General features: G+C 37.7%; 1 protein-coding gene across 4 annotated transcripts in view; it reads right to left on the bottom strand.

Annotated features, from left to right (window-relative positions):
* Positions 1 to 27,503, bottom strand: part of RPS6KA3 (ribosomal protein S6 kinase A3) — a 71,615-nt gene that overhangs the window by 37,338 nt on the left and 6,774 nt on the right. For 3 of the 4 annotated variants that reach the window (XM_046903805.1, XM_015272663.4, XM_015272662.4), the window contains exon 2: positions 19,781 to 19,837. In XM_046903805.1, the coding sequence (XP_046759761.1) occupies positions 19,781 to 19,810 (30 nt within the window). In that variant the 5' untranslated portion in view covers positions 19,811 to 19,837. Of the gene's footprint in view, positions 1 to 10,849; positions 10,939 to 19,780; positions 19,838 to 27,503 lie in introns of those variants that run through there. The other variant, XM_025146577.3, reaches the window with a different exon arrangement.

The following is a 27,503-nucleotide window of genomic DNA, read 5'->3' as shown; positions in this document are numbered from 1 at the left end:
TCTTGTCCTATCACTGGGCACTGCTGAGGAGAGCCCAGCTCCATGGCTATTTGCACTGACTCTTCAATTACATCCACTCATGAGATCCCTCCTGGAGCCTTCTATTTTCAAAGGTGAACACTCTCAGCTCTCTCAACCTGTTCTCACACGATAGACGCTCCAGACCCTTGAATACCTTAGTATACTGTTACAGTACTCTCTCCAGTAGCTCTGTATCACTTACACTGGAGAACCTAGACGTGGCCCTTGGAACGGAGCAGAGGGGAAGAAAATTCCCTTCTACTTGCTAGCAATGCTTTCCCTAATGCCGCCCATGGCTTTCTTTGCCATAAAGACACATTGCTGGCCCACATTTTCTCTGGTGTTCAGCATCTTCAGGTCCTTCTCTACAAAGATTTTTTTTTTCCCCCCCATCTGTTGGCTGGCTCACTACTGCTGCATGGAGTTACTCCTCCCCAGGTGCTGCTTTGCACCATCCACACCACAATCTGTTAATCCAGCCCGTATTTCATCAGCACCGGCTCATACAAGGATCTTACAGGAGACAGTGTCTTCAGTCTTACTGAAATTGATGCAGACAGTATCCACCACTTGCTACTCATTTCTCTGTAGATGATTAGGTTGGTCAACCATGATTTCATATTCGTGAATCCATACCTACTAATCTCAATCACCTCCTTTTCTTTCGTGTACATGGAAATGGTTTCCAGGATTAGTTGTTTCCTTGCTTCCCTAGGAAATGAGATGAGGAGGACCAGCCTGTTGTTTCCTTTTCTTCCTTTTTGAAAACAGGAGCAACACATGCTTTCTTCTAGTCCTCTTGCACCTCTCCCAGTTGCCACAATCATTAGAAGATAATCGAGAGCAACCTTACAAGGAGGACACTCAGGTCTTCCCAGCACTCTTGTGTGCATCCCATCATGGCATATGAACTTATGTACATCCAATTTGCTTAAGTATTATCTAAACCATCCCTCTTGAACCAAGTCTAAGTCTTCCTTCCTCCAGACCTTCTTTGACATATATACACAAAAATATAACTAATAAATTCATGAGATGAGGGAGTAGAGGCAGCATTCTAGCACGGGTATCAGTATTTTCATCTTTAAAATGAGTATGTGAAGAATCCCAGGGGAAGAATAGCACAATAGAGCAGATTACTAAGTACATATTACTTTCAACACCTTGATAGATTTCTGCTCAACAGTTCTACTAACTAGCTAGCACCCCTGCAGCCTTGAGGAAGTAAAACAATGTCAAATCTTCCTGTTATCTACTCATTCACAGGCAGAAAGTGGTTAGGTTGGCATACTGCTTTAAAAGCTTTGCAAAAAGTAGCAAGAAAGAGCATAGGAAATATATTAACCTGCTCTCTACACAACAAAAAAATAATTTTCAAATGCCACACAATTATTACATAACCAGCTTCCCAGTGGCTATTTTAGGCATTTTCTTAAAAAACAAAACAAAACACTTCACATTCCTGATACTAAGTGAATACTCCAAGTCTTCACAGTTTCTCAGGGTTCAGATACTTTTCAATTCTTATAAAGCAGACCTAATAGAACACTGTTTTAATCAAAATGGAACTTGAATCATATTCTTCTTCAGTAGCTTGTCCATACCACAGTCTTTGGAGCAAGATCTACGACAAACAGATATCCACGGATTTGCCCGCCTTCTACATAATTGCTGAACGTTTGTTATTTTAAACTAAACGGTATTTTGCAAATACACAAAAGTTCAGCCTTTTGAAGAAATGAGAATTACACTCAGAAGTAATTAACCCTCACTGTACCCACCATCTACTTGAATTAATATACAAGCCTTTCACATTACAAAAGCAAGACAGCTACTTCTCAACAGCACTAACTATATTGGTTGATAGGTGCTGTCATACAGTAAGCCTGAAGAGAAGCTATTTGTTCAGTCTAGCACTGAATTTTCCCTAAGCTTCATTTTTAATAATTCCCTGACATCTGCAAAAAAAAAAAAAAAAAGAAAAAAGTAAACAAAAAACTGTCCCATACAATGAACTCAACCTAAACATAATGAGGTACAGGGTGCTGAAGCCTCTAGCCCTCCTTTCCTTCATTCCCTAACAACTTTCATATTACTACAGACAATCACCAACCAGCGATCTGGCTGCTGCAATGAGAAACTCTTCCATTTATAACTATAGCATACTGTACATGTTTTATTTCTGTTATTTATAACCCTGGAAAGCTCCATTTTCTCATGCCCGATACTGCAGCAACATCTAAATAAAAGTTCAAAGAACTTTTTTTTTTCTAGCTACGCAGTTCTTAAGGCTTTTTTTCACACTATGAACTGTCGCACAAAAAAAAAATACATACGCTATGTTAGTCAACTTAAAGTGGTTGCTACTGGCTTTTGCTATTGTGAAACTAAATATAGAATACAAGGAAACAAACAGAAGGTAACATTACACAGTGCTTCCTTAACATTTCCTTAACAGTATAATAGTGTTAAGACAACACTGTCCCAGAAGGGAAGTCAGTAAAAAACAAGTTTGAGTATGAACTTAAAACATCACTAGTTTAGAATAACTTCCTGCATTGATATCACTTGTAGCTCTGAACTTTGCTGGTCAAGTATTTCAGTATAGGACAGTTCTTAGTAATGTACCTCACAATTTGTGTACGTCCATGGGAATACAAGCATAAGAAAGAACACTGAATGGGTAATCCAAAGACAAATCAAATCTAAAAGAGAAAACCTAAAATAAAACGAAGTAGGATTTATGAACCACAAGGGTGACTCATTTTTCTCTTTAGCAATCACGTGCAAATTAGAATAGGAAATATGCTTGTCAGAAGAAAACAAGATACACACCTTTTAGGCAAACAGTGAAAAGCTAATCAACCATTCTTAGCCTATAGAAATTATAGTCTAATTATATTGCTGGAAAAATCCCATACTTTAAGTATGTATTGAACAGTAAACGCTTATTTTTGTTCTAGTACTTGAATTTCTATGGATTTCCTTTATTAACTAGCCCTGCTGTAATACAACACACTTGTATTTGTTTCTGAGATCTTATTACAGGAACAGCTACTAGATAATGTATTAAAAGGAAAGTGGACTTCAAACCCAAGAGGAAGTAGAAAAAGAAGAGTCTTACTAGTTAAACATTTCCCAGTAGCAATGGAAAAGCCTAGAGAAGCAAGGGAAAAAAAATGATTTTGTTTATACAGCCAATCTCCCATAATTTATCCTTCATCCCAATTTTCAAGCAGGAGATCCGAAAATGGTTCTGTTTTCGGAGAAGTGACCCAAGCAAAGTTGGATGTCATAACACGCTGCTTACACAGTACAGATGGTTATATTTGCAGACTTGGCTCTTAAAAAAAAAAAAAATACTCCTTAGAAATGTTGAAAGGAAATTAAGCTTGTCTAAGGCTGGTCTATAATATTGGTCCTATCGTTCTTACAGGTTTGTAATCTTCACTTTTCCTGCCACTCTGAATAATTTTGACATTTTGACAGATTTTATTTTCTAATTAATGTGGCAGTAAAAAAAAAAAGTACATAACTCATTTTTACTCTCAGTTCCTCACTGCAAGTGCACTCAGAGAACAAATGGAGCTGTAGATAAGGCAACACTGGTGTGAAAGGAGAAACAAGTAAAAGGAGTCCACGAACAGAATTAAGAGCACTCGCTATCTGAGAGTTCCTATGCCACTTAAACTTAATACATTTAGAAAATGCAGTGAACACTAATTAGAATTTAAACTACTTAAAAAAAAAAGAAGCACTTAGTCCCTAAGTTTAATGTTAAAAAAAAAGAGAAACAATCAAGAATTATTTAAAATAATTTAAAAAAATAGTTAAGTGATGCAGACAGAGTCATCCGCGAAGAAAAAGCTCTGAATCATCCGAATAGATGGCACAGGAACGGATTTATCCCCTTACTCATATTAGGGAGAGGAAAGCTAACAGGAGTAGGAACATTAGCACATGGAAATACCATAGGCACCCATCCTGCTGTGTCTAAAGTTACTGGTTTCAGATTCTTGAATAAATGCATAAGGACAGTGTGAACACGGAGAGTGACAGACACTTGGCAGAAGTTCCAAAACACTGCAATGTAATCCAGAAACATAGCAAGAAAGATACCTTACTCTGTAAGCTGGGTAAGAATTAGATGCAAATTTACTTTGAAAAGAACAAAGAATAAGCTCTTGTGGCACTTAGGGAACATTTACTTAGAAAAGGTATCCCTGGAAGACAGATTTCTCCTTTTCTGGGTACTCAAAATTGCGGGAATATGAATATTTTAAACGCAATTAGTTCTTCGCTCACTGTGAAGGTAATGAGTAAGACCTGAATACACACTTATACTGGAAGTGCAAGTTAAAATTATTATGTACACCCCACACTAAAAGGGAAAAGCAGCAGCTATCTCAGAAATGTAAAGATTTACAGCCATGGTACAGTAGAATGATATATTTCTATTGCCCCTACACATACACATAGGTGACTTTTAATGGCTGCAAAGTCATTAAGCGGTATCAATCTAAAAAGGCAAGAAAAACTACAGGGAAACATTTACAGCTTAAGACACCAGAAGCACTGAGGTCAAATAGAATGTGACTCAAAGCAAACTAGCCCCACCCTGAGCAGAAGGGCTGACTGCCCTGTCTCTTCTCAACTTCAGTGAAACTACACTGAAATCAAAGGAAATACAGAAAGCCAATCCAAACCAAGCCAATCCAAACACCGCATCTCTAACAAAAGAGACGCACGTACAAAGAGACTGAGGTGAGGGGAGGCTGGGGGTGGTTAATTTCAATCTGACAGCGTAGGTGTTTTAAAAATGTATTTGTTGCAGAAGAATAACATTTTTTTTTTTTTAATAATACCTGGAGCAAAGACGTGTATATGCAGCGTGTGTATGAGGAGTGCCTATAGATAAGGCTTTCTGAAATAACGTTTCATTTATATTTAGCATGCTAAATCATTCAGTTTATGAAGAAATAGCATAAGAAATAGCATTACAATTTTAATGGCTTTGATGCCTGTTATTGTAGAAAATGCATGTTCTAGCTGATAAAAAAAAATAAAGGGAATAACAGCAGTTAAAGGCTAAAAGAAAGCAGGCTCCATTACTGTACCCCAAATTCCCCAGAACTCTTATCAAACTCAGAAACAGACTTACAAAAATTTTTCCTTACTAAAAAAAATTCAGATATGGACTTAGAAAACCCCACACATTCCCACCGTGAGAAATACAGGATGAATAACCATATTGTATCTTGAGTTCTTCGCATCAGAAAGGGAAAATTAAAGATAACGCATAACATCCGTATTTGGTTAAGAAAACGGACAGCAGTGTCTGCAAAACATGGCTACGTGTTTGTTTGCTCTCCCGGGAAACTAATACCGCTTAGATGTAGGTGAAAATCTCCTCAGAGCTGCAGTGAATTTCAGCTGGCAGGCAGCTAAGCGCTGATCAAATAATCTCCCTTCTGCATGCTTGCTGACTGTACAAAATGCATGAATACACCACCAAACCTGCAACACTTCTTCAGATAATATTCATAACCGTAACATTTCTTCAGATAAATGATTTCATGGTGAAAGGAAGTAAAAGGCCACATCCCCTTCTGGGTCTATTAGAGATGGAGGTTGTGAGATAACTGGCATAAAGGAACAAGGATAGGACGTTAATCCTCACACTTAAAATAAATTAAAACATCTGAATGTTACAATGATTTCTGGACAAAAAAAATGTATCTATAAATATATACCAGGCTAGATTCGGTATTGGAATTCAGCAGCAACTTCCCTGTCAGAAGGGATTTTCTGAATAAACTGCGTGGCTATACATACTCAAGTTCACCACAATCCAATGGGAGGGAAACCTGGCATACAGAAAAAATCCTTTGACAGGTCCCACATACATAGAGATCTAAGTGCACAGCAAACGTTGCTGACGTGCTGACCGTGAGCTGTAAAAATAGGGTTAAGATTCTGACTGCAGATTAATATCAGATAAAAAGATTAATGTATGTTATCTCACGGGTGATTAAACACCTACATGCATCTGTCTTTCTGCATAATACCCATATTTCCACACAATTCTTCCAGTATCCCTACAGATTTTTTTTTTTAAATTTAAAAAATATAAATCTGTTCCCTATATCAAAGATTTTAATCAAAAGAGAATCCAGCATATGTAAACCATGGTAAGTAACTACTGGAGAAATACATTTCAGTGCTGACACTTCTGCTTCCAACAGATCCAGGAGCCACCTTTATCTGTTAGTTCTGTTCTGCCTTTTAAATTTGAGTTAAGAAGGTACAATTAGAAGCATCTTCTGTGCATAATTACTTACAGACTTTACTATGCCTTAACTTGTCAGTTAAGAAAATAAGGGTTAGTATAGCTCCTAGCCTTGTAATTGTACCTTCATGAACCATGATTTCTGTTGCTGTTGTTTTTTCCCATAAACTTAATTGTTCGTGTTATTTGGCAGCCCTTGCATCACAGCTAGACACAATAACAATGGACTGGCTTTATGCTATATATCAAGCCATAGCCTTGCACTACTCCAAGCAGTATCTTCCAGCTTGGACCTACAGGAACTTGGATACCGAGGCCCTGACCATGAGGCTGTATTCAGTTGAGTGGTAAGCTCTACTGCTGCGAGGTCTCAATTGGTGATCGCTTTCCAAAGTATCTGTATTCCCCCCATCCTCCCAATTTGTGCAAAACTCTGATCATAACACACAATTCAGCACTTAATTGTGTCAGTATTGGTACCTTCAATGCTCCTTTGAGGACGCTATTAACACAGGAAGAACTGCTGGTGAGATTCCAAACTCTTTCCAGGAACTCTTTCATTAGTATTTTCAATTCAAAATAATACTTTAAAATTGATTACAACTCATTTTATATGATACGTTTATTTTGTATAATTTGTGGTAATTTATGCAAGCAAAAGAGCCAGGATTACCATTAGGAAAGTTCATGCTTCTGGAATCACAGCTTCCACATAGCCAAGAGTCAGAATGAGAAATTCTTTCTGCTAGCTTCAGACAATTAAATCAGACTGATACTGCCAGTGTTGGCGAATATCCCCTCAATCATCAGCCATGTTTTCAGATAAAACAGTCTTAAAAGAAATTTGAAATAGAAGTTACTGTTGGAATGTTTTTATCTTTATATCAGTATCAGAGAACTATATTTTTTTTCCAGAAATTCAGAAAATAATCATTTCTAACATTGTAAATGGCAGTTTAAAGCGTACTTGCCTATAACACTGTTCAATTAATGTGTTTGATTGTGCTTAAAATTTAACTTAACTGACCAAAACAAAAACAACACTGCTGTGTTGGTTTATATTACTTGACCACTCAATTTCCAAAAAAGCAAATCCAAACAGTAAAGAGCTAATGGCAGTCTTTTCCACTTCAGAGTTGAGCAGCTCTCACTTGTAAATATTAGCTGTGTAAGATACAGAGATTTTTCCATCTTCCCTATGGAAGTAGCAACTTCCTTTTCACCTCCTCAATCTTTTCCAGGAAAGTTTTGCTGCTTCTTGACATAGGACCGTTTCTGAGGCATATGTATATTCAGTGGGGATGAACACAAAAAAATGGATTTCCCAGCATGTTACTGAACACTGCTCAATCACTGTTGAAAGTCCCCTTTTACCGCTTTGCTAACTTTCATTGTTCTTATCATCATGTTGGCTGAATGCTGATATTTGGCAATATATTTTTCTGATTGTCACAGGCAAAATACTGCTGAATGTTGTAATCAAACACTCAGTATTTCAGAAATGGTTCCTATGATACTAAACCTTGATTCTAAAGTTACATAAAGCTGTTCAGTAAGGACAGCAAGCTTACTGGATATCAAGTGATTTTAAAAGGATGACTCAACGTTGGCTGCGCTCCCCAGATCATATACATAACTTCCTTTTCCTCCCCTCCCTTGAGTCAGGAAGTGTCCTAGATGCACTTACTTTCCTAACTTCTTTTGGATGTAGGATGAGTTTTCAGGGTTATCTGAAGAAATACGAATTACACATTTGGAAGGAAAAAATGGATCAGCAAACTGTAAACTAAGTCTTTTTTTTTTTTTTTTACCTTCTGTATTGAAACTTGTGAAAATCGACGCTAAGTTAAAAACGGGAAAGAGTGTACCATGCTAGCTATTTTAAAACTTTCAGACACATTCCATATACATTCACAAATTCTATATTTGTTATATTCCTACCTTTAGCTCCCAAACTACCCTTCAAAACAACAAAACCAAAAACAAACCTGCATGTCCAACAACTATGTCACAATCTCCCACCACCTCAGTGAACAACATCACTGAGGTAAGGCAATGCATACAAACATTCCTTGTATTTGTGACTACTACTCAAAATTGAAGTAACTTAACAAGTAATGGTTACTTAAATGCTTGTAAGTGTACAATTGCTCAAAAAAAGTTGGTTAGAGTTGCTGCTACCGAAGGAGCGATTATTTTAACACATCAAAAAACAAAACATTGCTCTGTTAAAAATTAAATTAAGCTGATTTCGGCATATTGTGTATACATACACCAGTACCCAGAAATGCAAGAAGAGTGAGGGAAGCTGTAGTTAACACAGATATTTGAAGTCAGAAGCACAGCTTTCCCCACAATTTTTGTCTTTGCTTCTTTAAGGTAGGAAAACTCGTTCACAATATAGGAAAATCTGATTTCAGCTGACAGCAGATTACTTGTTGCAGATGACATCTATTATTTTACCTGACAGAAAATATGATTTCTTAAAAGTAAACTGTATTAGCAAATGCTTAAGTTCACATTTGTTTTGTATTTTTTTAAATTGTTAGGTCTCCAAGATTAAAAAAATACACAAGAAACAACACATAGAGATAATAAAATTACTATACTTATGCATTTAGTCTTTATACTCTTTGTTCTGTTTCGTTCCTATTTTCTTGGGTACTACAATGATTTTACAGTCTCAGAGGATGTCTATATCCACATTTGTTCCAGGTAGCCAACTCATTCGTCTAATGAAAACCACAGGCCTGGCTGCTGAGATCAAACTCCTCTGGTTCTTTTGGTGTTACAGATGAAGCAAGATAGGAGTCTGACAAACGAGTCCCACCTCAGAGCACAGAGTCAACGGACAGATGAGAAAGCCCTCTGGATACTCTGGTGCACTCTGGAAATACTTTTCCTCATTGGAATGAAAGTACAAAGGCTAGGATAAAAGGAAGGACTGTACTTCTTCCTTCCCAAAGGAACTGTGAGTAGTTCAGCAGGTAAAGCCATAGAGATGAGGAATTTCTGTAATCAAAAGCCTGACGCTGGCCACCAAAAGCAGTTTTGTAATGTAATTCTTCTTTGATCAACCACCACAAAATTATCTCATGAACCAGACTGTGCATGTCAGCATTGGAAAAAAATACTCACTGGGTGGAACTTTCATTTCCCAGTAACTTTGATACAAGTTTTGTTCCTACTTTGTAAGCATTAGCAGTTAAGTGCACTGCTATTTTAAAAAATATGGAAAGTTTTAAAAGTTATCTATTTTTAAAAATCCATGAACATATTTAGCACTAAGCCACAAAAACTATGAATCTTATTTTTATTCAATAGTATATTCTAAAATTTGTAGTCTGAAAACCCTTAGTCTGTCTAGTATTATAAAAATTATCAGTTTTAGAGACAATATAACTGATTAGGTATAAGTAGATTAAACTTTCCAAGGAGGAAAATTTCTTAGAAAGTTGTAAGAAATACCTTGCCACTTGCATAGTGAAAAGAACTACACTTCAAGTTGATAAAATTCTATTTTTCAGGGTTTTCTTTTAAAAAGCTGTATATACAGTATCCTATATTCTATTGTTTTACAACTCATGTCCTGTTTCAGCCTTTCAGTTACAGCTAGGAAATTAAATTTCAGTTTCTAAAACTTACTGCAAAACTTAAACCAGTGCATAGGCTAGTAAACGCTGAATTACTATCCCTTTGATTCACAAATTAATACATCTACATCGCTTATGGTGTTAAGACAGTATACAAGAATGTTCTACACAGAAAACTATTTGTAGATTTACAGGATGATAAACATGAAAATTGATCTAAGTTTCAGAGATAAAGTGCTCAAACACATTGCACATTTACATGTATTGTTAAACAATTACGGAAGTGCACAGGATAATACAGTTCTGCACGAGACATTTTCTTAACTTAAAACACCTTTCATGTTTAAATTTGTGCTCAGCAAGACAAACTATACAAATTCAATGTCAGCTATGCCTAAACTGTCATTTAAAGTCAAAATAACCATAATAATAACACGAGCGTCTATTCTTAACACTGTTGTAAGAAGTGAATGTAAGATAGTAACGAGCCTCTCTCAACAACTAATGAGCTCATACATTTAAAAGGATCACATAAAATGTAGAACTTTAAACAACCACTAGGCTTTAATTAAAAAAAAATTAAAAATATATGAACATTTTAAAGAAAATCAGACTACCGGTGAGGAAGTTTAACACATAGCTAAGCTCATACACCGCTGGAGAAAACAGTGAGTTTCATAGCATTTTCATGGAGGTAAAAACTTCCCAGTAAGGTTAAATTATCAGCAGGTACCTTCAGAACTTCTAAAAAATATGAGCAGAACACAAATTCCTTCCCACTCCCCCCTCCCCTTTTCTCTTTTTAAAGGAAAAGCATATACAAAGGCTCTGTATACAAACAGTGCAGATCCCAAAGCCATGAAATACAGAAACTACTTCGATATTAAAAGCTTAAACTCACACGTTAATATATTTTCCCCCTTTAAAAGAAAGGAACTAAGCTCACCCGAACAGAACGAGCACGCAGAGCCAGAAACTTAAACATGACTAAGAAACCATGATGTTTAGGTTTTCTGACTGAGCGATCCTAAGTCTAGCAGGGAAGACCAACCCTAGCGTTTTTGCTGTGACCAGCTGTTCCGGCAATTAGAAAATTTCCTGTCAGGCAAGTCAGCCACAGATGGGGGGTGGGGCGAGAGAAAGGGGGGAAAAAAGGTCAAAAAAAAGAGAAATTGATTTTTTTTTCTCCTCTGGTAAAGAAAAGCAGGGCAGCAGGGGTACTCATGTTGCTGATGCTGTAGAGATCAGAACAGGAAACTTAAGCAGATCGTCTGATAGCAACATGTTGTTGCAGATGTTATTTATTCCTCGTTCCCAGGGAAGAACAAAAAAAATCAAGCTACTAAGATCAGCATCTATTTCAGAAATCAAGCTACGAAGCCATGTACCACTGCTTAAGCAGAGTAGCAACTATTTTAAGAACGCATATGACTTTTGTATTTTTATGGGTTTTAAGTTCAATTGCACAAATCTCTATCTTTTGGATATCAATGCAAAGAATGTGGTAAGCTTTTGCTTCATGATTATATGTACTAGAATTGTTAGGGGACCAAGCCGACTTTGCGTAGCCCTTTGAAATCCTGCACACAGAAAACCTAAACAGACTACAGAAATTAATTGAACTGGATTGCCCAGCTCGAGTGTCTGACTCAAGCACAAATATTACAATGCTCGGTAGTAAGTAAGCTCTTCAAAGTGTTTGCACGTTGAATGTTTCTAGAAATCAGAATCCAATTGCATTCAATAGTTGGGTCTTTCCCTACATGTAGTACCTTAGTTACCGTTTTGCATACTGACAAGTATCTTCAGCATCGACCTTTATTAAAAGGAAGGAATTAGAATATGGAGCAAGGCTACTTTTCCTCAAGCAATAAATAAATTAAAAAATGCAAGTAATGACATTTAAGCAGCAGCACATACAAGTGCTCAGCCATAAGCAGAGACAGGTGATTCCATTTAGCGAATCCATACCAACGGAAACAAAGCAAAATACTGTACTCCTTCCTGCCAGGAGCATTTAAACAAACAGACCTCCAAAGTACCTTCCTTGATTGGGTTCTAACAGGATCACTGCCATTTTTTTTTTTTTAGATTTTAATTTCTCTTCAAAAGACAAAATAAGTAAAGCACTGGCTTTAAGTGAAAGAACATGCTGCTTGCCAATCTATACCATCATTCTGCTATCAGTTTCTAGCTTTGCCTTTAAACCCGTTTTATATATATATTTACTCCAGCATAACTGAAAACCCTATTGCCCACATACAGAGAGAGACAAAATAAAGATTCCTCATTCCTGGCTTTATCAGGACTCCAAAAACAAAAAATGTGCTTTCTCTTCTCTTGTACTTCTCTGGATCTTCGTTCACGCTACATCTACAAGGACAGCTCTTCAAATGTTATGTACTGAACTGTGATTGTGAATTACACAAACATTCACTAACCACTTCTTCACCTTGAGTCCTCCATTACAGTGTGCTTTTTGCAGACCACTGTATTAAAGCCTGCCTGAAATAAACAGCCTCTACTACAACAGCAGTAACGCAGCATGAAAAATGATTCAGTTTTTGCTTTGGGATAAACAAGGCTCATTGAACGTTAGGAGGTTACATGAGGATTTCAAGTATTTCATAAATGGTACAAAAATTATCTGAAGCTTTCCTCTCTGCTTTAAATCCCCAGTGATTCCCCCTCAGAGCTGTAGTACATGGGGAATTGAAGATTAATAGCAGTGTGGATATTTACACTCTGAAGAATAAAAAGGTTACTTCCAGCTCTCTCTGCCTTGCCCTGTCAAATGTGACTGCACTAACAGCAATCAGGAGTCTCCTTCTCATCACTAAATTTACGTCTAAGGTAGCATGGATTGCTAAAAGCAGAAATGGAGAGTAAGTGGTGAGACCTACACTAACTACAAAGCTCTTTAAAGCTGAGAACACAACATGAGTACACAACCATTTTCCTCTCTTGTCTAGCAAGTGTGTATGTGTACAGCACTGCAGATAGGCTCTATCTGCTAAGGGTGACAGAACCAGGGCATTTCAACTGCAACACTCCTACAATTACTGACTACTGCTCCCCAAACCTTTTATCTGACCTCCCAGCGAAGCACAAAGCACAGTGCCCAGGGGTCAGTGGGGTTACCTCACAACAATAGTTCTCCTATAACCAGCATGGGTCTGCAGCAGGTGGAAGAAATTTCTTGCTTTCTGGGAGAATAAAGCCTGTGTGGTTCCCAAAGAGCACTACCAGCCAACCAGAAACATTAAGATATATGCTACGTAATTCGTTTTGAGAATCCCTGAGAAAACAGCTTGTTCTTTTAAATTTTCCTTCATATGAGGGTTAGAGAGCAGAAGTCGCCAAAAGGGAAGTTTGTGATAACAAGTAAAAATTGCTCCAGCAAATAGCTCTGCTAACCTTGAAGTCTTGATAAGTTTTTGTATTATACATGCTTGTCAAGAAATGTAAGTGTCCCCAAATCAAAAGGAATTTGTTATGTCTGTCAGTAACAGCTGAATTCAACTGCAGGTAAGATTAAAGAAAATGCACAGATCTCACTCACAGAAAGCATTTCGTCTTCCAGAACAGAAATGTAAAGTGTTTTTTTTTTTTTTTCCCTCCTATTCTTCCCTTCTGTGCTTTTAATTTGGATGCTCTGAACTTAGAAAGGTGAAGAGAAACTGTTCTAAGACTTACCCTCCAAACACTCAGAAGTGAGAGGCTCCCAGCTTCCACAGAGAGCGGGAGAGCTGAAAGATGCTGAAAGAACTCTGCACAATATGGAAATGTCTAAGTTTTATTGAAACAAGCATGCACACTACAGTTGGACATCCACTTTTACACATAACCAGAAAAACTTGAAACTTTTCAACTAAGTGGAATAATTCATTAGGTGAATCAACTGTCTTCCTATATCCTCAATTTGAGAAGCATAATAACACATACTCTTTTTATAATGATAGACAAGCAAGGGTCTACAGCATAGATTGCCTTCAATTATCTGAAGAAAAAAATTAAAAACCCCTCACTTGAAGAAGGTTAGCAGATGAGGTACAGACAGCCACCTCCCTGAGTTTTAAGAAGCTGAATAATACACTTATCTTCATAACAAACACGTTTGTATAGCCAAAGAAGCAATATTAGACAAATCAGAGGGTGTGGCAGTTTCCATCTGCTAGTTTACAGGCTTTTCAGGGCTACCATCTGTTTTTGTCTCCGTGTAAGAAGTAAGCGGATTGACTTTTAATGTTGCTTACAGGCTCAAATTATTCAATTTTCTGATCAAGACCCAGAAATTCCACTGCCCCTGAGACACCAACTGTAAAGAAAGGCCACTCTCATCAATGCTTTCTAGTGGTTGTATTCACAACACCCTTTAGGAGAAAAACAAATCTTTCGGGGGGCTTGCATTCTCTGTATAGGAGGTTTGACATATAAATTAACCTTTCAGATTAAGAGCTTTGTACCATTTACAGGGATGCTGTAACTTACGTAAGGTCCACTAAATCCGTTCTTACATCAGTATGATGTACGCACTTCAACATAAGAAAACAACACACCTCTGCCTTTTACAAAGGAAAGTTTGAACATGGAGAAGGCAATAATTGGACTTCATTTGTTAAAGACATTATGAAATAATAACTTCACTGTATACCTTTTCTCTCAGGAAAAGTACAAAAATATTTAAAGGTCACTGTACTGCTCCTGATAACCAAGCCAAGTAATTGTTTCAGCTAATATTAACTATGGGTTAGGTCTATAAAGATTGAGAAATCCCATCCACAATGGTCTACACACATCTGTAACTTCAATTCTGTCCATTTAGCTATGCTTTTTTTTTCTTTCTTTCTTTTTTTTTTTTTTTTTGCTGAATTACTTCACTTCAATGTTCTTACCTTATATTTTTTTCTTTGGTGGTGACCCTAAATGAGATTACCCCCGATTACTCTGGTTTTCACATTACTGCTTGAGTCATGGGAAGCATGGGAGAATCAAACACGATCATGGAAATTTTCTGTGTAGATTCTTATTTGTTCATGAGTTTCCCGTATTTTCTACAAGGCTTCTGATTCTAGCCTCAATCCTTCCCCAAAGTCTAAGATGTTTTGAGTGTAATACATTTCTTTTCAAAATTATTCTAGTTAAAAAAAAAGATAAAGTTCACCGGTACTTACAGATCCCTGGTAAATTGTATAGTATAGATGTATGCACAATGAAGAATCTCATCATTATTACTACGTGTAACGGACTGATCAATTTCAGAACTATTTTGCCCACATATTTTTTAATGCATCTTTAAGCTTTTTCCTAAGATCTTATTATCCTCATAACCTTTTCTATTAAAAAACTGATACACAAAGACAACAGCTACTGAAATTTAGCTTTTCATCATCCAGTTCGGCATGTTTTAAGACTGTTTCACGCTTCACTCCCATTTAATTTCACATATATGTTATAATTCTTATTTAACAGTAGGGCTTCATTTAAAGTTATACCAAAGCATAGAAAAAAAAGTCAAGTGAAATATTTCCAGCCACCACCATTGGACTCAGTGTTTACTTTTCCCATCCCACTCGTTTGTGCCTGAATTATTTCCACTCTGGACTGTACTAAAAACACAAAAACAGCAAAACCAAACCAGTAATCTTCAGTCCCAGCAAGCTATTGTGCAGAAATGTACGCCAGCTTTTCCTGCAGCTCACAAAGCATTTCTGCAAACAACTTTTCACAAATTTTTGGATCCTACTATTTCTGTACTTTCAGTAATTATTCTTAAGCAAGTACAATGCAGTGATAAAGCATTAGATCTACTAGAGTGTTTCAACCACTGTCAAATTGAATCTAGATTTAAAAAGCAGCAAAGCATGCATCAGTGATGGAAAGAACTCAAAACATTTAATTTGTTTAACTTACTTAATCTCTATGGATATAGAAATAAAGAAAGCAATGGTAGATAGCACAAGAGTGAGAAAGGTAGCAAGTAAAAGGCTTTAAACTGCTCTCCCTCTTTTGGCAGTCTCCACATCAGGTCAAACTTTAGCCAGTTTCTTATTTGTTCTTACATTTATTTCCTGCTGAACCCAGGTTACTTCTGACATTCATCAGATAAAAAACGTTGACAAAAGTTATAAAACCAGATAGAACCAAGAGAGTATACTATCAGCATACTATCCAAACACTTAACACAGCAAAAGGGTGCAGTATTTTCAATTTTTCACCCTCTTCTCTCTCCGTAGAATGGTAGCAACTCTGTCCTGAAGACATGCACACATTACACAGCCATGGGAATATTTTGTCTTCTGACGTGGTATACAAGAACCTTTCACACCTCCACTGAGGTAGTACTATAATTGCTGACAGTCAAAAACTAGCTTCCAGCTAGAACTGAGCAGTGGAGAAAAAAAAGCAACAAAAATTAGCTGTTTTTTTTTTTTTAATCACTATTGATGATCATTTACTCACCACAACCTAGAAATAAATGCAAAAATAAATAAAAATAAGGGATTGAACTGCTAAAACAACCTTAAATACCTTGAGCATCACAGAAAGAATATTAGATAAATATTTTTTTAGTGGTCGCTATTATGTTTAAATAGTTCGCTCTCTCTCCTAAAAAGTGTCAGTTTAGAAAATGTCTGAAGAACATACAGGAAATTACCTGGAAGCAATCCTGCAGTTAGCAAAACCTGAAAGAGAAATCTGATGTCTGAGGTGAGGTAACCTTGGCTGACTGATGCCCACTAAGCCATGTTCTTACTTCCCCTCCTCAATTGGATAGAGAAGAAAGTAAGATGTGAAAAAGTTCATGTGTTGAGATAAAGGCCAGGAAATCACCAACCATGGTCACAGACAAAGACACACTCTGCCTGGGGAAGATATATTTATCATCAGTTAAAAATACAGTAGGATAAGAAGAAATAAAGACAAAACTAAAACCACCTTCCTTCCACTCCCACTTCTTCCCAGGCTTAGTTTTATGCCTTTACTGTCATTGAGGGGCCAGGGGGGAAGAGACAGAGTAAGCATAGGGGGATGAGGAATGAGAGTTGTGTCAGTTTTTAACATTTTGTCTTTGCCCGTCCTTCCTCACGCTTTTCTCTTTCTTCACTGTAGTGTCCCTCTCATGAAATACAGCCCTTCACAAACTGCCCCAGAATGGGTCTTTTCACAGGGAGCATGGCATACATATCTGCTCTGGTGCAGGGTCCTCTCCAGGGCCTGCAGAGCAGTGTGTGCTCCAACATGGCTCTCCATGGGCTGCAGGGGGACAGCTTGCTCATTTGCTTTGTGATGGGCTTCACCATTATTTTCTCCATGGCTGAAAGGAAGCTCTGCTCTAGAACATGGAGCATGCTCTCCTCTTACTTCTTTGTAGATCTCTGTGTCTGCAAAACATTTCTAGCCATTTGTAAATATGTCAGCACAAAGGTACCACCTGCAACACTGACAGGCTCAGCAATAGCAGCTGTGGGTCTGTTTTGGTGCCAGCTGGAATTAGCTCTGTCTGACATGAGACCAACACTTTTTCCCCACAGAGTCCACCCCCTTCACTACCTAAACCTTATTACATAAGTATATTGCAGAGTTTACCATTTAACATATAGATACAAAACAAAAAGGTACATAGGTAGAAGGTGAAGCTACAAATTCAAAGTAAAATTTTATCAGGTAATGGAAATAGTCGGAATATATTAACAAGTATTTCAGTTCATTCATTACTGTTACCAAGATTTCAACCAAAACCAAACACTTTCCCAGGAAGAGGTGTTCTAGCTCATATAAGAATTAAAGGAAGCACTATAGTCTGAGCTATGCAGAATATTAAGAACAAATGATCTCCTTCTGGTGTTGACTACAAATACTGTTCCTTCCTTACTCTGCATAACGTACAATATCACCTCATGAGCCCTGATAATATTGTACTTCAATCATATTCAGAGTTCCAGAAGTTGTGTTTTATTGGTAAGGACCATTTATCAACAAAATCTAACGGTCAGCTAGCGCTGTCTGACACAAAACTACAAATAATATTAGTTGCCTTGACAGCTGAGAAAGTCACAGGCATCACATGAAGAAACCTGTAGTTACTGCTATCTTCACACTATGAAGTTTTGTAAAGTGAAAGTTGACTTTTACTGATTATGGCTGAACGATCTGGTCTGCAATCTTTTCTTTAGCGGCCGCTCCCATATTCAAAAAGACTCTGTTAAGAAAAATTAATGCCTCTCCATAATAACGGCAATGGAAAATGCACTTCCTCAGTCCTTCCTTAACCTTGTACTTCCCCTGAAAGACTACTGAAACCTGAAAGCAGAGAAGACTACGAGGTCTGGGCTTTTTATAGTTCATGGATAACTGAAATAAAAAAGTTAAGGGGAAAGAAGAAAAGAGATAGGTATCTGCCTGCTGTAGAGGGCCTGCTTTGCAAGGGGGCTGGACTTGATCTCTAAAGGTTCCTTCCAGCCCCTACAATTCTGTGATTCTGCATCTTTTGTGTTAAACTGCCATTTCTAACTCGGAGAGACCACTTTGCTACTGCAAGTATTTCCAAACATGTTAGTTCAAAACTAACTACTGTAAAGTACTGTTTACTGTTCAGATCTGATTTACAGTGAGCACTCGAGATCTATATTAGTAGGTCACCCTCAGCCACTGGCTATTTCACCACTATGAAACTTTCCATTAGGTATGTTTCAGCATTTAGCATCTCATCCAAGGAAGGGATGGATCTTAAGCCACCAGCAAAACCAATTCTTACAGCTTTCATCTTTGAGTATTTCCTCTTTCCTGGAGCCCATGGCTTTCTTAACTCTGAACCAATAAACAGAAGTTGCCATCTACTTCAGCTAGCAAGAATAGCATCATAAGAGCAAAACTGGAATCCACATCAACAGAGAAAAGACTTAACAAACCACTGTGCCACAAATGACGAGCTTTACTATTTTTGAATGCACTCCAATGAGATCCATCTAGAAAGAGAATCTAAACCTTTGCACCTTGGGTTTAGTCTTATCTTAATAATCTATGTAGAAAGGAAATAAAAACAATCTTCCAGTTTAATCAAGATTTATTATGCAAATACTTTCGTTTCACATAGATCAAGAAGGACAGTAAGAAAAAACTAACACCAGCAATGAAACAGAATAAACTGGTACTGCTGGTCCATCTTACAGTCATACAGAAAAACTTAAGGTGATAGCTGCTGCTGCACTTTACATACCAAACTAAAAAGGGAAAAGCTATGGAGTATGGCACCCTGAAAGAATCAAATTTCGTACAGTAAGCACACATGCACCTGCAATGTGGAATTTAACCATATCAGAATCATGTGTTGTGATGTGACCACAAATGAAACGTTGACTGCCAATAAAGCACACTCTGGAACTCACAGATGTAAAATATTTTTACATATGCACTGATTAGTAACAAGCCAATGGCATTGCTTTGCTCACTGGTACTAGGAAAAGTATATAATAAAAAAAGAAAAACCAGCTTTAAGATTTGTTGGGATAAGAAAAGAGGAGCTCAACCTCACCTCCTGTTCAGGAATGATCTAAGCAGCCACATTTTACTAGCAAGTTTTCTCATTCTCCAATCCAATTATAATTTCTACAATATTCAGGTTCGTGCTCTCCAACAGCAAAGCCTAACTCATACTACAAATACTGTAGGAAGTATAAACATTAATCAGAACAAACAGTAGGATACCAAACCAGACAAGAATAAGTGAGAAGAAAAACTCTGAAAAATATCAGGATCCTAGATTACTTGACCTGAGATGCAAACGTAAACAAAAAGGCATCACTGGCAACCTCCAAGTGATTGCGTGGCATCAGTGCATCACAATATAGCACTATCTTTGTTACCATCTACTCACATTTTGTGGGTTGATATCATCTTCTCCCATAGGTTCATCCACAATTTGCTGTCCATTCTGTTGAAAAAGAAGAAAGACATAGAAAGTTGCTAGAGATGTTGAATTCAACTACAGAAATAAATATACTGCCAATGGGCTTTGATGGCATGCTCCTCTACAGGATCAAGAGTTCTTTTGTTTTCTAAAACAAACAAAAAACCAACCAACCTAATAACAAAAAAAATCACTGGAAGCCAGTACAGAAAGCTGCTGTCTGTCTATGGGCACACGATGTCACTCTCACTCTGATCCTCGCGTATTACCAAACTGGATGATAGTCACAGTAAGAAATACGTAAAACAACTTTGCATTTTGAGTCTTAGTACTACAGAGCTTTATTTTTTTCACTGCTATCACCTCTGCAAAAAGCTAAATCAGATGAAGAATTGTGCAGCAAAAAGCCACAACAACAAACATAAATATTCCTTTTAAAACCAAGTTCATGTGTAGAACGAGTGAGTCCTTACTGTCATTAGTACTACAAGAACGTTTATAACTACAGTATATAATTATTAAAAAATATGAATGTTCATGGTTGCTGGCTAATTATAGATAGTCAATGTAGAACTTTTTCTTCTTTGTCTTTCTTTTTTTTTTTTTTAAACTTTCCTAGGGACCATTCTACAAAGTTTTTGATGTAAAATTTAGTCACGCTATAAAAAAACCTTAAATGCCTTCTTGGTTAACAAATGCTTTCTCTTCCCCACCAGTCATACTATACTTGGTGAATCTCTAAGCGGCATTTTTGTCCACACATGCAACAACTTTGCTTACAGAGCAAACGTATACATTAGCAAGTAATACGGAAAACTAGATGCCTCCCAAGGTGATAGTTAGAGCCACAGGTGATACCTCTTACTAATCATTTGCTCTTAAAGTTTCGCAGACTCTTATTATTCTTTTCAAAATAGATTTTTACCAAAAATGGTTGTGCCCTCTAGTACTTAGGGGGTTGTTACCCCAGAGAGCATAAGTCCTAATTAATCTATTTTTGCAGAATTTAATTTACTTAAAATAAAGTCACATGCATATATGGATAGATATTTTCTAGATGTCAGAAAGTTAAGGAAGCTGCTAGGCAGGGTTTGGAGATTTTAGCTTCTTCCTACAAGTTCCTTCCCACCATTCCGTTCTTCAGCTGACTTGCTGGGTGGAACCTTCCTAGCATTCTCTGCAACTGATAGGTGTAGTCAGCTTGCAAGTGTTCAGTAGGGACTCTTTTGAATGAAAAGACAGATTAAGCTCTGACAACCTACAAATTCCAATTTTCAATTATACCAAACTGAATGTTTAATCTCAGATGATTACAACCTCCCTTCCAAGTTTTCCCCTCTTTCTTTTTGATTTAAGACACTAATGGATAAGGCTAGATTATGAGAACTACACATCACCCAAAGATGACTCAGGCTTCCCCCCCCACCCTTAAAATAGGGGCAGAGGGAAGGGCGCAACTGCTGATTCTGTCTCCAGTGCAGAGTTGTGATATGGGCTAACACTGCCGTTTTCTCATGTAAACAGACTTCAGGGAAACACTGGAGACTTCTGGTTAGAAGGCATGTTTCCCTAAAGAAGGACTAGTAAGAAACCAGCTAGGCTACTAGAGGTGAATATAATTTTTATAAGATGTCTCAGTTAAGGGCTGTCAGCATCGCACCTTCTAATTGTACAGCCAAGAGTTATTTGATGATGTTCCAAAAAGCCTCACCTTCCCTCCTGTAGCTGGCATCTTTTACTAGGAGTATTGACAGCAGATATTGTACTATTCTTCCTTAAGATACACAACAATTTAAATTACCACATAGAAGACCATAAAAATACCAACTCAGCTAAGTTAAGAAATTAGTGTTTTTAATGAAGCTTGCTTACAAGGAAACATAATTGTTTATATTGTTGTTACATATACCATCTCTATCAAGGCCACGATTTCCCTTCTCTCAAATCTACGACATACGTTTAAGCAAACGATAACTGAACTACACATCTCTATGCTCTATTCATGCCACAAGATAGCTTCCAAAATATCTTGTCAATAGGAAAAAACAACAGAAAAACATCAGAACAAATAAGACAATTGACTTCAGCCTGAAAGGAGGAGTCTGTAATGTCCTGACAGCTAATGACGGCTAAACTCTGGGGCCTAGAACAGGGCAATTTATGTATCAAAGCCATGTGCTCTAAACTGACTCCACATGCAGATTTTCAGAAACAGTGATTCGTGCTACAGCAGTAATTATGCTGAAGAATAACATTAGAGGCAGATTAAGAAGAATTTACCAAAAAAATAAACCTCAAGATCCCACTTCTACTATTTTAAGGAAACTATAATACCATTGAAAATGAAACAGCTCCAGAAACCTCTCTTTGAAAAGAACTGAGATCAAACCTTTTCAAGAAGGCCTCCATCTTTAACATCCAGTCTTTAACCTCAATGACTTTAACATTATTCTACTAGAAAAACAAAAACAAAACAGCAAATTTCTGCATCACAAATGAGCAGTTTTTTTTACAATCTGGTTTTCCCGTGTAATCCTCCATTGCTTTCATTTGAATTTAAGAAACAGATTCCAAGCACACACACTGGAACAATGAACAAACTCAAGAAATCAGCATGTATGCCATGCAACTGTATCGGAGCCAGGACACTGGATTAGCAAGATCTTTTTAAACAGGTCTACCCATGCAATGATTATGCTAAAAGAATCACCGCATGGCAGAACCAGTTCTGCTCAGAACAGTGGAAGCCATGTAAGGCAAAGAAGAATATGTATATATGATTTACGGTTTGTTGGTATGAGATACCACTGAATAGAAAGCAGTCGCGTATCCAGAAAGTCTGCAAAGTGCACCGGATATCCTATAAGTTTAAATATAAAGCCAAAAAGTTCACAATGGAAATGACAACATTTAAACCACCGTACAGCAAAGAAGTCTGCAGAATGCTTAAGAAGTGCATCTAGCCCTTTCGTTAGGTTGGATTTGCTCTAGTATTTAACTAGAACCAAGGACTCATGTCTCAATGAGGTAACACACCGTAACCATATATAATTATCTGATGAATATAGACTAAGAGAAGACTAAATGCATCTTTCACATGTACAGATTGGTCTAATTTAAATGACAGAGACTACAGACCTTGACTAGTTTTTAGTTGTACAGATACTACAGTAGGGATGTCAAGCAGGCAGAATGGATCAAATATGTGGTTAAATTCAGTACTAGGACTGCAAAAGCAGTGAGCACTAAGCGTTTCAGATGACAATACAAGAGAATTGTAAGAAAAACAACAAAGAACATCTACAGAAAGCTCCTACTTACCCCCTAAACACATCAAATTAGACCAAGAAACAAAGGCGCACATCCTTTATAGAGGTAAAGCCACTCAAAATCCCATTTCCTACTCTGATTTACAGTGGTAGCCGTGTTGTTAGCAACAAACTCAACTCCCAAAAAGTCATTGCCACATTTCACTAAGTTGGTAGAAGTGAACAGAATCATAGAATCACTGAGCTTGGAAAAGACCTTAAAGATCATCAAGTCCAACCATGACCTAACCACACTACCCTAACAACCCTCCGCTAATTCATGTCCCCAAGCACTTAAATTGAATACTTAAAGACAGTTAGGTTTGAGTAGTTGTACTAAAGGCACATGAGAAGGAAGACAAAAGGGGTCCTGCAGGTTCCTTGCTCAAGCTAAAAGCAGACAAATATCAGAGAATCTGCATCAGCTGTAAGAGCTCATAGAACCTGCGGCATAGCAGTCAATCAATTAAACCCTTTTTGTGAAGCAGAGGATATCCTGCACTCTACACTACAACTATGTATTGATCCACAGTCCTCATGTTACTTTCTTTTTCCAAATTATGGCTTTGGCATCTGCTGCAACAGATCAAATTCACCTCAGAAGCCTGTCAAAATGGTACGGCCTTCTGCACTCCCATAATAAACCCAGCACACTGAACTGACCAGCACTGGACTCATGTAATCTTGTATGTAAAATACCTGACACAGCATCCATAATAGCAACCTGGTGGAGAATATGTTAATAATAATGTCAAGCACTCATCCTTGCCCCTACCCAGATTCTTATACGTGTCTAAATCATTAACTGAAATATTAACTCATATTTGTGTCCTGTAACACTCATTTTTTCTTATTTTACCTGTTAGCTTTATCAATATTGAAACAGATAGCATTCACTTGATGTTTTTAGATTTAGTTTAGTATCTGCAGCCTCACATTGCCTTTGCAAAGCAAAGATCAAAGTCCTGCTAACACGGATGCACTGTTTAATTGGCGTTCTTTCACGCAGTTTTAACACACTTCATTTTTTTCTGAAGGATGCAGGTTTGACTATGAAGCTTCCCAAATGCTGCACACTACCATATGCCTCATGCCTCCCCTAGAACATCTTTGTTTTGTGTTTAGACTGTTGCTAGATTATTTTTGGATGCTTAAGAAGCCTCACAGCCAAGTATTTAAACTTCTACCCAAGTATCACTGTCAGATGCTTTAAAATCCCTTGTAAAAGTGATAGCAATTCTAGCTTTTGATACAATTCTTCAATTAATCTTAACATACCCGACTGACATATACTGGGTTCAAGCATATAAGACAGTAACCAGGTTTCATACTACTAATAGAGTTCAGCATGTTATACAACTACTGAACTTTCCACGTAACTGGTGCCTTTTAGCAGGACTATACCCACTATTCAGGATATAATGAAAAGCATTGTATTCTTGGAGTTTACAAATCATGAGTTCTGAACTGTTCATCAGTGCAGACTGGCATATTGAGTACATAAATAAGCAGATAAAATAAAAGGTCTGAATCACACCATATAGAAATTAGTATTTGGAATGTACAAAAGGCCAATGACTAACATAGGTGATGGCTTCACTATGCTTTGGAATGATAATTTAAACAAATTACCTGAATGTCTGAAGTTTCTCCCAGGTAACTCCTAGTTTTCTCCTAACAAAACTTTCGGTTACCCAACAACTTCCCAACAGTTTCAGAATTTATTAAAAGCCTTTTATTTCCTTTAAACATTTTGAAAATAATGTTTTGGCTACAAAAATAAAGATTTCAAGAAGTACAAGAACTTTCTTCATTATTTATTATTTAGACAATAAAAACATTGATGATAGGTAGATCCAAGCACTTCAGAGTTTCCCAGGGACTCCAAGGAACTGATACAGTTAGGGAACTGTGCAGTCATTGAATGGAATAAGGCTGTATCAATGCTTCTGGCTCGTTACATTACAGTATTCCTAGTGAAACATTTCTAACAAATTTGCTGTTAGTAAAAGGCAGCACAGTCTGGAACTATATACAGTAAAAGCTTTTGGCCCGTACATGCTTAGATTTGCTATTATGAGCAGTAGTGAGCTATTCTGAGGAAAAAAATTCTAAGGTCTGCAGAAAAATAGTTGAAAAAAGACTAAGGTCCCCTTGAGAGGTCATCTAACCTATCCCAAGGAATGATCAGCTATTTCTACAATGCCACTTCAGACATTTATCTCCTAAATCTTCAGAAGTAGAGTTTTCACAAGCTATTCCAGTGCCCAGCTAAAATATAAGGCTTTAATAGGATCTGAATTAACTACTTATGTCCTAACTCCGCAGCTATGAAGCCACACATATCCAAAGCACTTACCTAAATCCTAACCTGATTAAGGCTTATCATATGCAAGTAGCAGAAGTGGGCTACATCATAGATTTTCTTCAGCTGTTATCTCTTAGAATATATTCAATATATTTTACATATAAAGATAGCACAAATGAGTATAAAAACCCTCCTTTAGTTTCAGGAAAAAAAAAACCATCAGACAAAACCTAAAAGGTACACAACTTTATTTCTATAAAACTCCTACTTTAAGTTCAACTAATCTCATTTAGCTCCTTCTAAGATGTATTGACTAAGGCGTCAGATTTTAAAAGATGCAGGACATCAAAACTTGCCTTTCTGTAGACAGGCAATCTCAGATATAAGCCAGTAACATACAGATTATTATGAACATACAAAGTGAAGCCTCTTCATGCTACGATACCAGGACAACTGTAATTCAAAGTCAATCTACTTTCCAGTGCCACCTTCTTCTCATCTAATGTGACACAAGAGTACAGTTGTACACCACCATGGCCTAATTACCACAGAAGAGCAGTCCTCCTTCCTCCACTGTTACGCTGTCCTCGGCACTGGCACTTAGCCAGCCTTGTGTCAAGACAGGTCAGAAAACAACACCACCACCACAAAGAAGAGCCTGCAGCTATTTGTGAGTTTAATTCGCTGAATTAACTTGGCTTCAGGCAGTACAAGTGCCATGGCATTGTTTGCAATGTCAAATGTATAGCACCATAGAATTTTTGTCTAGGCCAGCTGTTTTCTATAGGTAAAAGAAGCTCCAAATCATGTATATTCAGGTCCTTTGCAGAATTTTATTTAGTTCCCTACCTAAAGGAGTAGCAGAGTACTACCCTTAACACATAACCTCAGTAGCCTGCTCTCATTCCTTACAATGCAGACCATATGAGTTAGTCTCTTATAATCTCTTCTCAGGATAAATGAGAGAGATTGACATTTAATATTGATGTCAACTAAAGCATTAACTATTTTTACTCATTTTGTCATTTAGCCACTCAAATGTTTGATGAATTAACTTGTTCTGGATGCCATCCCCAAGCAATTGGAAGAGGAAAAGGTTATCAGGAGTCATCAGCATGGATTCACCAAGGGGAAATTGTGCTTGACCAACCTGGTAGCCTTCTATGATGTCACTGCTGGCTGGGTAGATGCGGGTAGAGTAGTGGATGTTGTAAAAGTGCTTCAGCAAGGCATTGACACTGTCTCCCACAGCATCCTTGTAATGAAGCTTAGAAAGTATAGGACAGATGAGTAGACAGTGAAGTGGGTTAAGAACTGGCTGATTGGCAGAGCTCAGAGGGTTGTGATTGGTGATGCAGAATCTACTTGGAGGCTTGTAACTAGTGCTGCTCCCCGAATGATGGGATGGAATCCACCCTTGGCAAGGTTACTGTTGATATGAAGCTGGGAAGAATGGCTGACATGCCAGTCGGCTATGCTGACATTCAACAGGACCCAGACAGACTGGAGAGTTGGGCAGAAAGAAACCTGATGAGGTTCAACAAGGGCAAGTGCAGAGTCCTACACATGGAGAAGAACTCTAAAGGGAAGGATGTAGGTGTTCTGGTGGACAACAGGTTGGCCGTGAGCCAGCAGTATGCCCTTGTGGCCAAGAAGGCCAATGGTATGCTGGGGTGAATTAAAAAGAGAGTGACCAGCAGATTGAGGGATGTGATCCTTCCCCTCTACTCTTCCCTGGTGAGGCCACATGTGGAGTGCTGTGTCCAGTTCTGGGCTCCCCTGTTCAAAAAATGTCTATAAATATCTAAGGTGCAGGAGGCAAAGGGACAAGGCCAGACTCTTTTCAGCAGTGCATGGAGATAGGACAAGGGGAAACAGCCACAAACTGAAGCATAGGAAGTTCTGCACAAATGTGCATAAGAACTTCTTCACAGTAAGGATGATGGAGCACTGGAACAGGCTGCCCGGGGAGGCTGTGAAGTCTCCTTCTCTGGAGACAATCAAGACCTGCCAGGATGCCTTCCTCTGCAAGCTGGCCTAGGGAGCCTACTTTGCAGGGGGGGTTGACTTGATG

Source organism: Gallus gallus, chromosome 1 (assembly GCF_016699485.2).
Source record: "Gallus gallus isolate bGalGal1 chromosome 1, bGalGal1.mat.broiler.GRCg7b, whole genome shotgun sequence".
Classification (NCBI taxonomy): domain Eukaryota; kingdom Metazoa; phylum Chordata; class Aves; order Galliformes; family Phasianidae; genus Gallus; species Gallus gallus.
The sequence above is the reverse complement of the archived record's forward strand: the minus strand, read 5'-3'. Positions and strand labels throughout refer to the sequence as shown.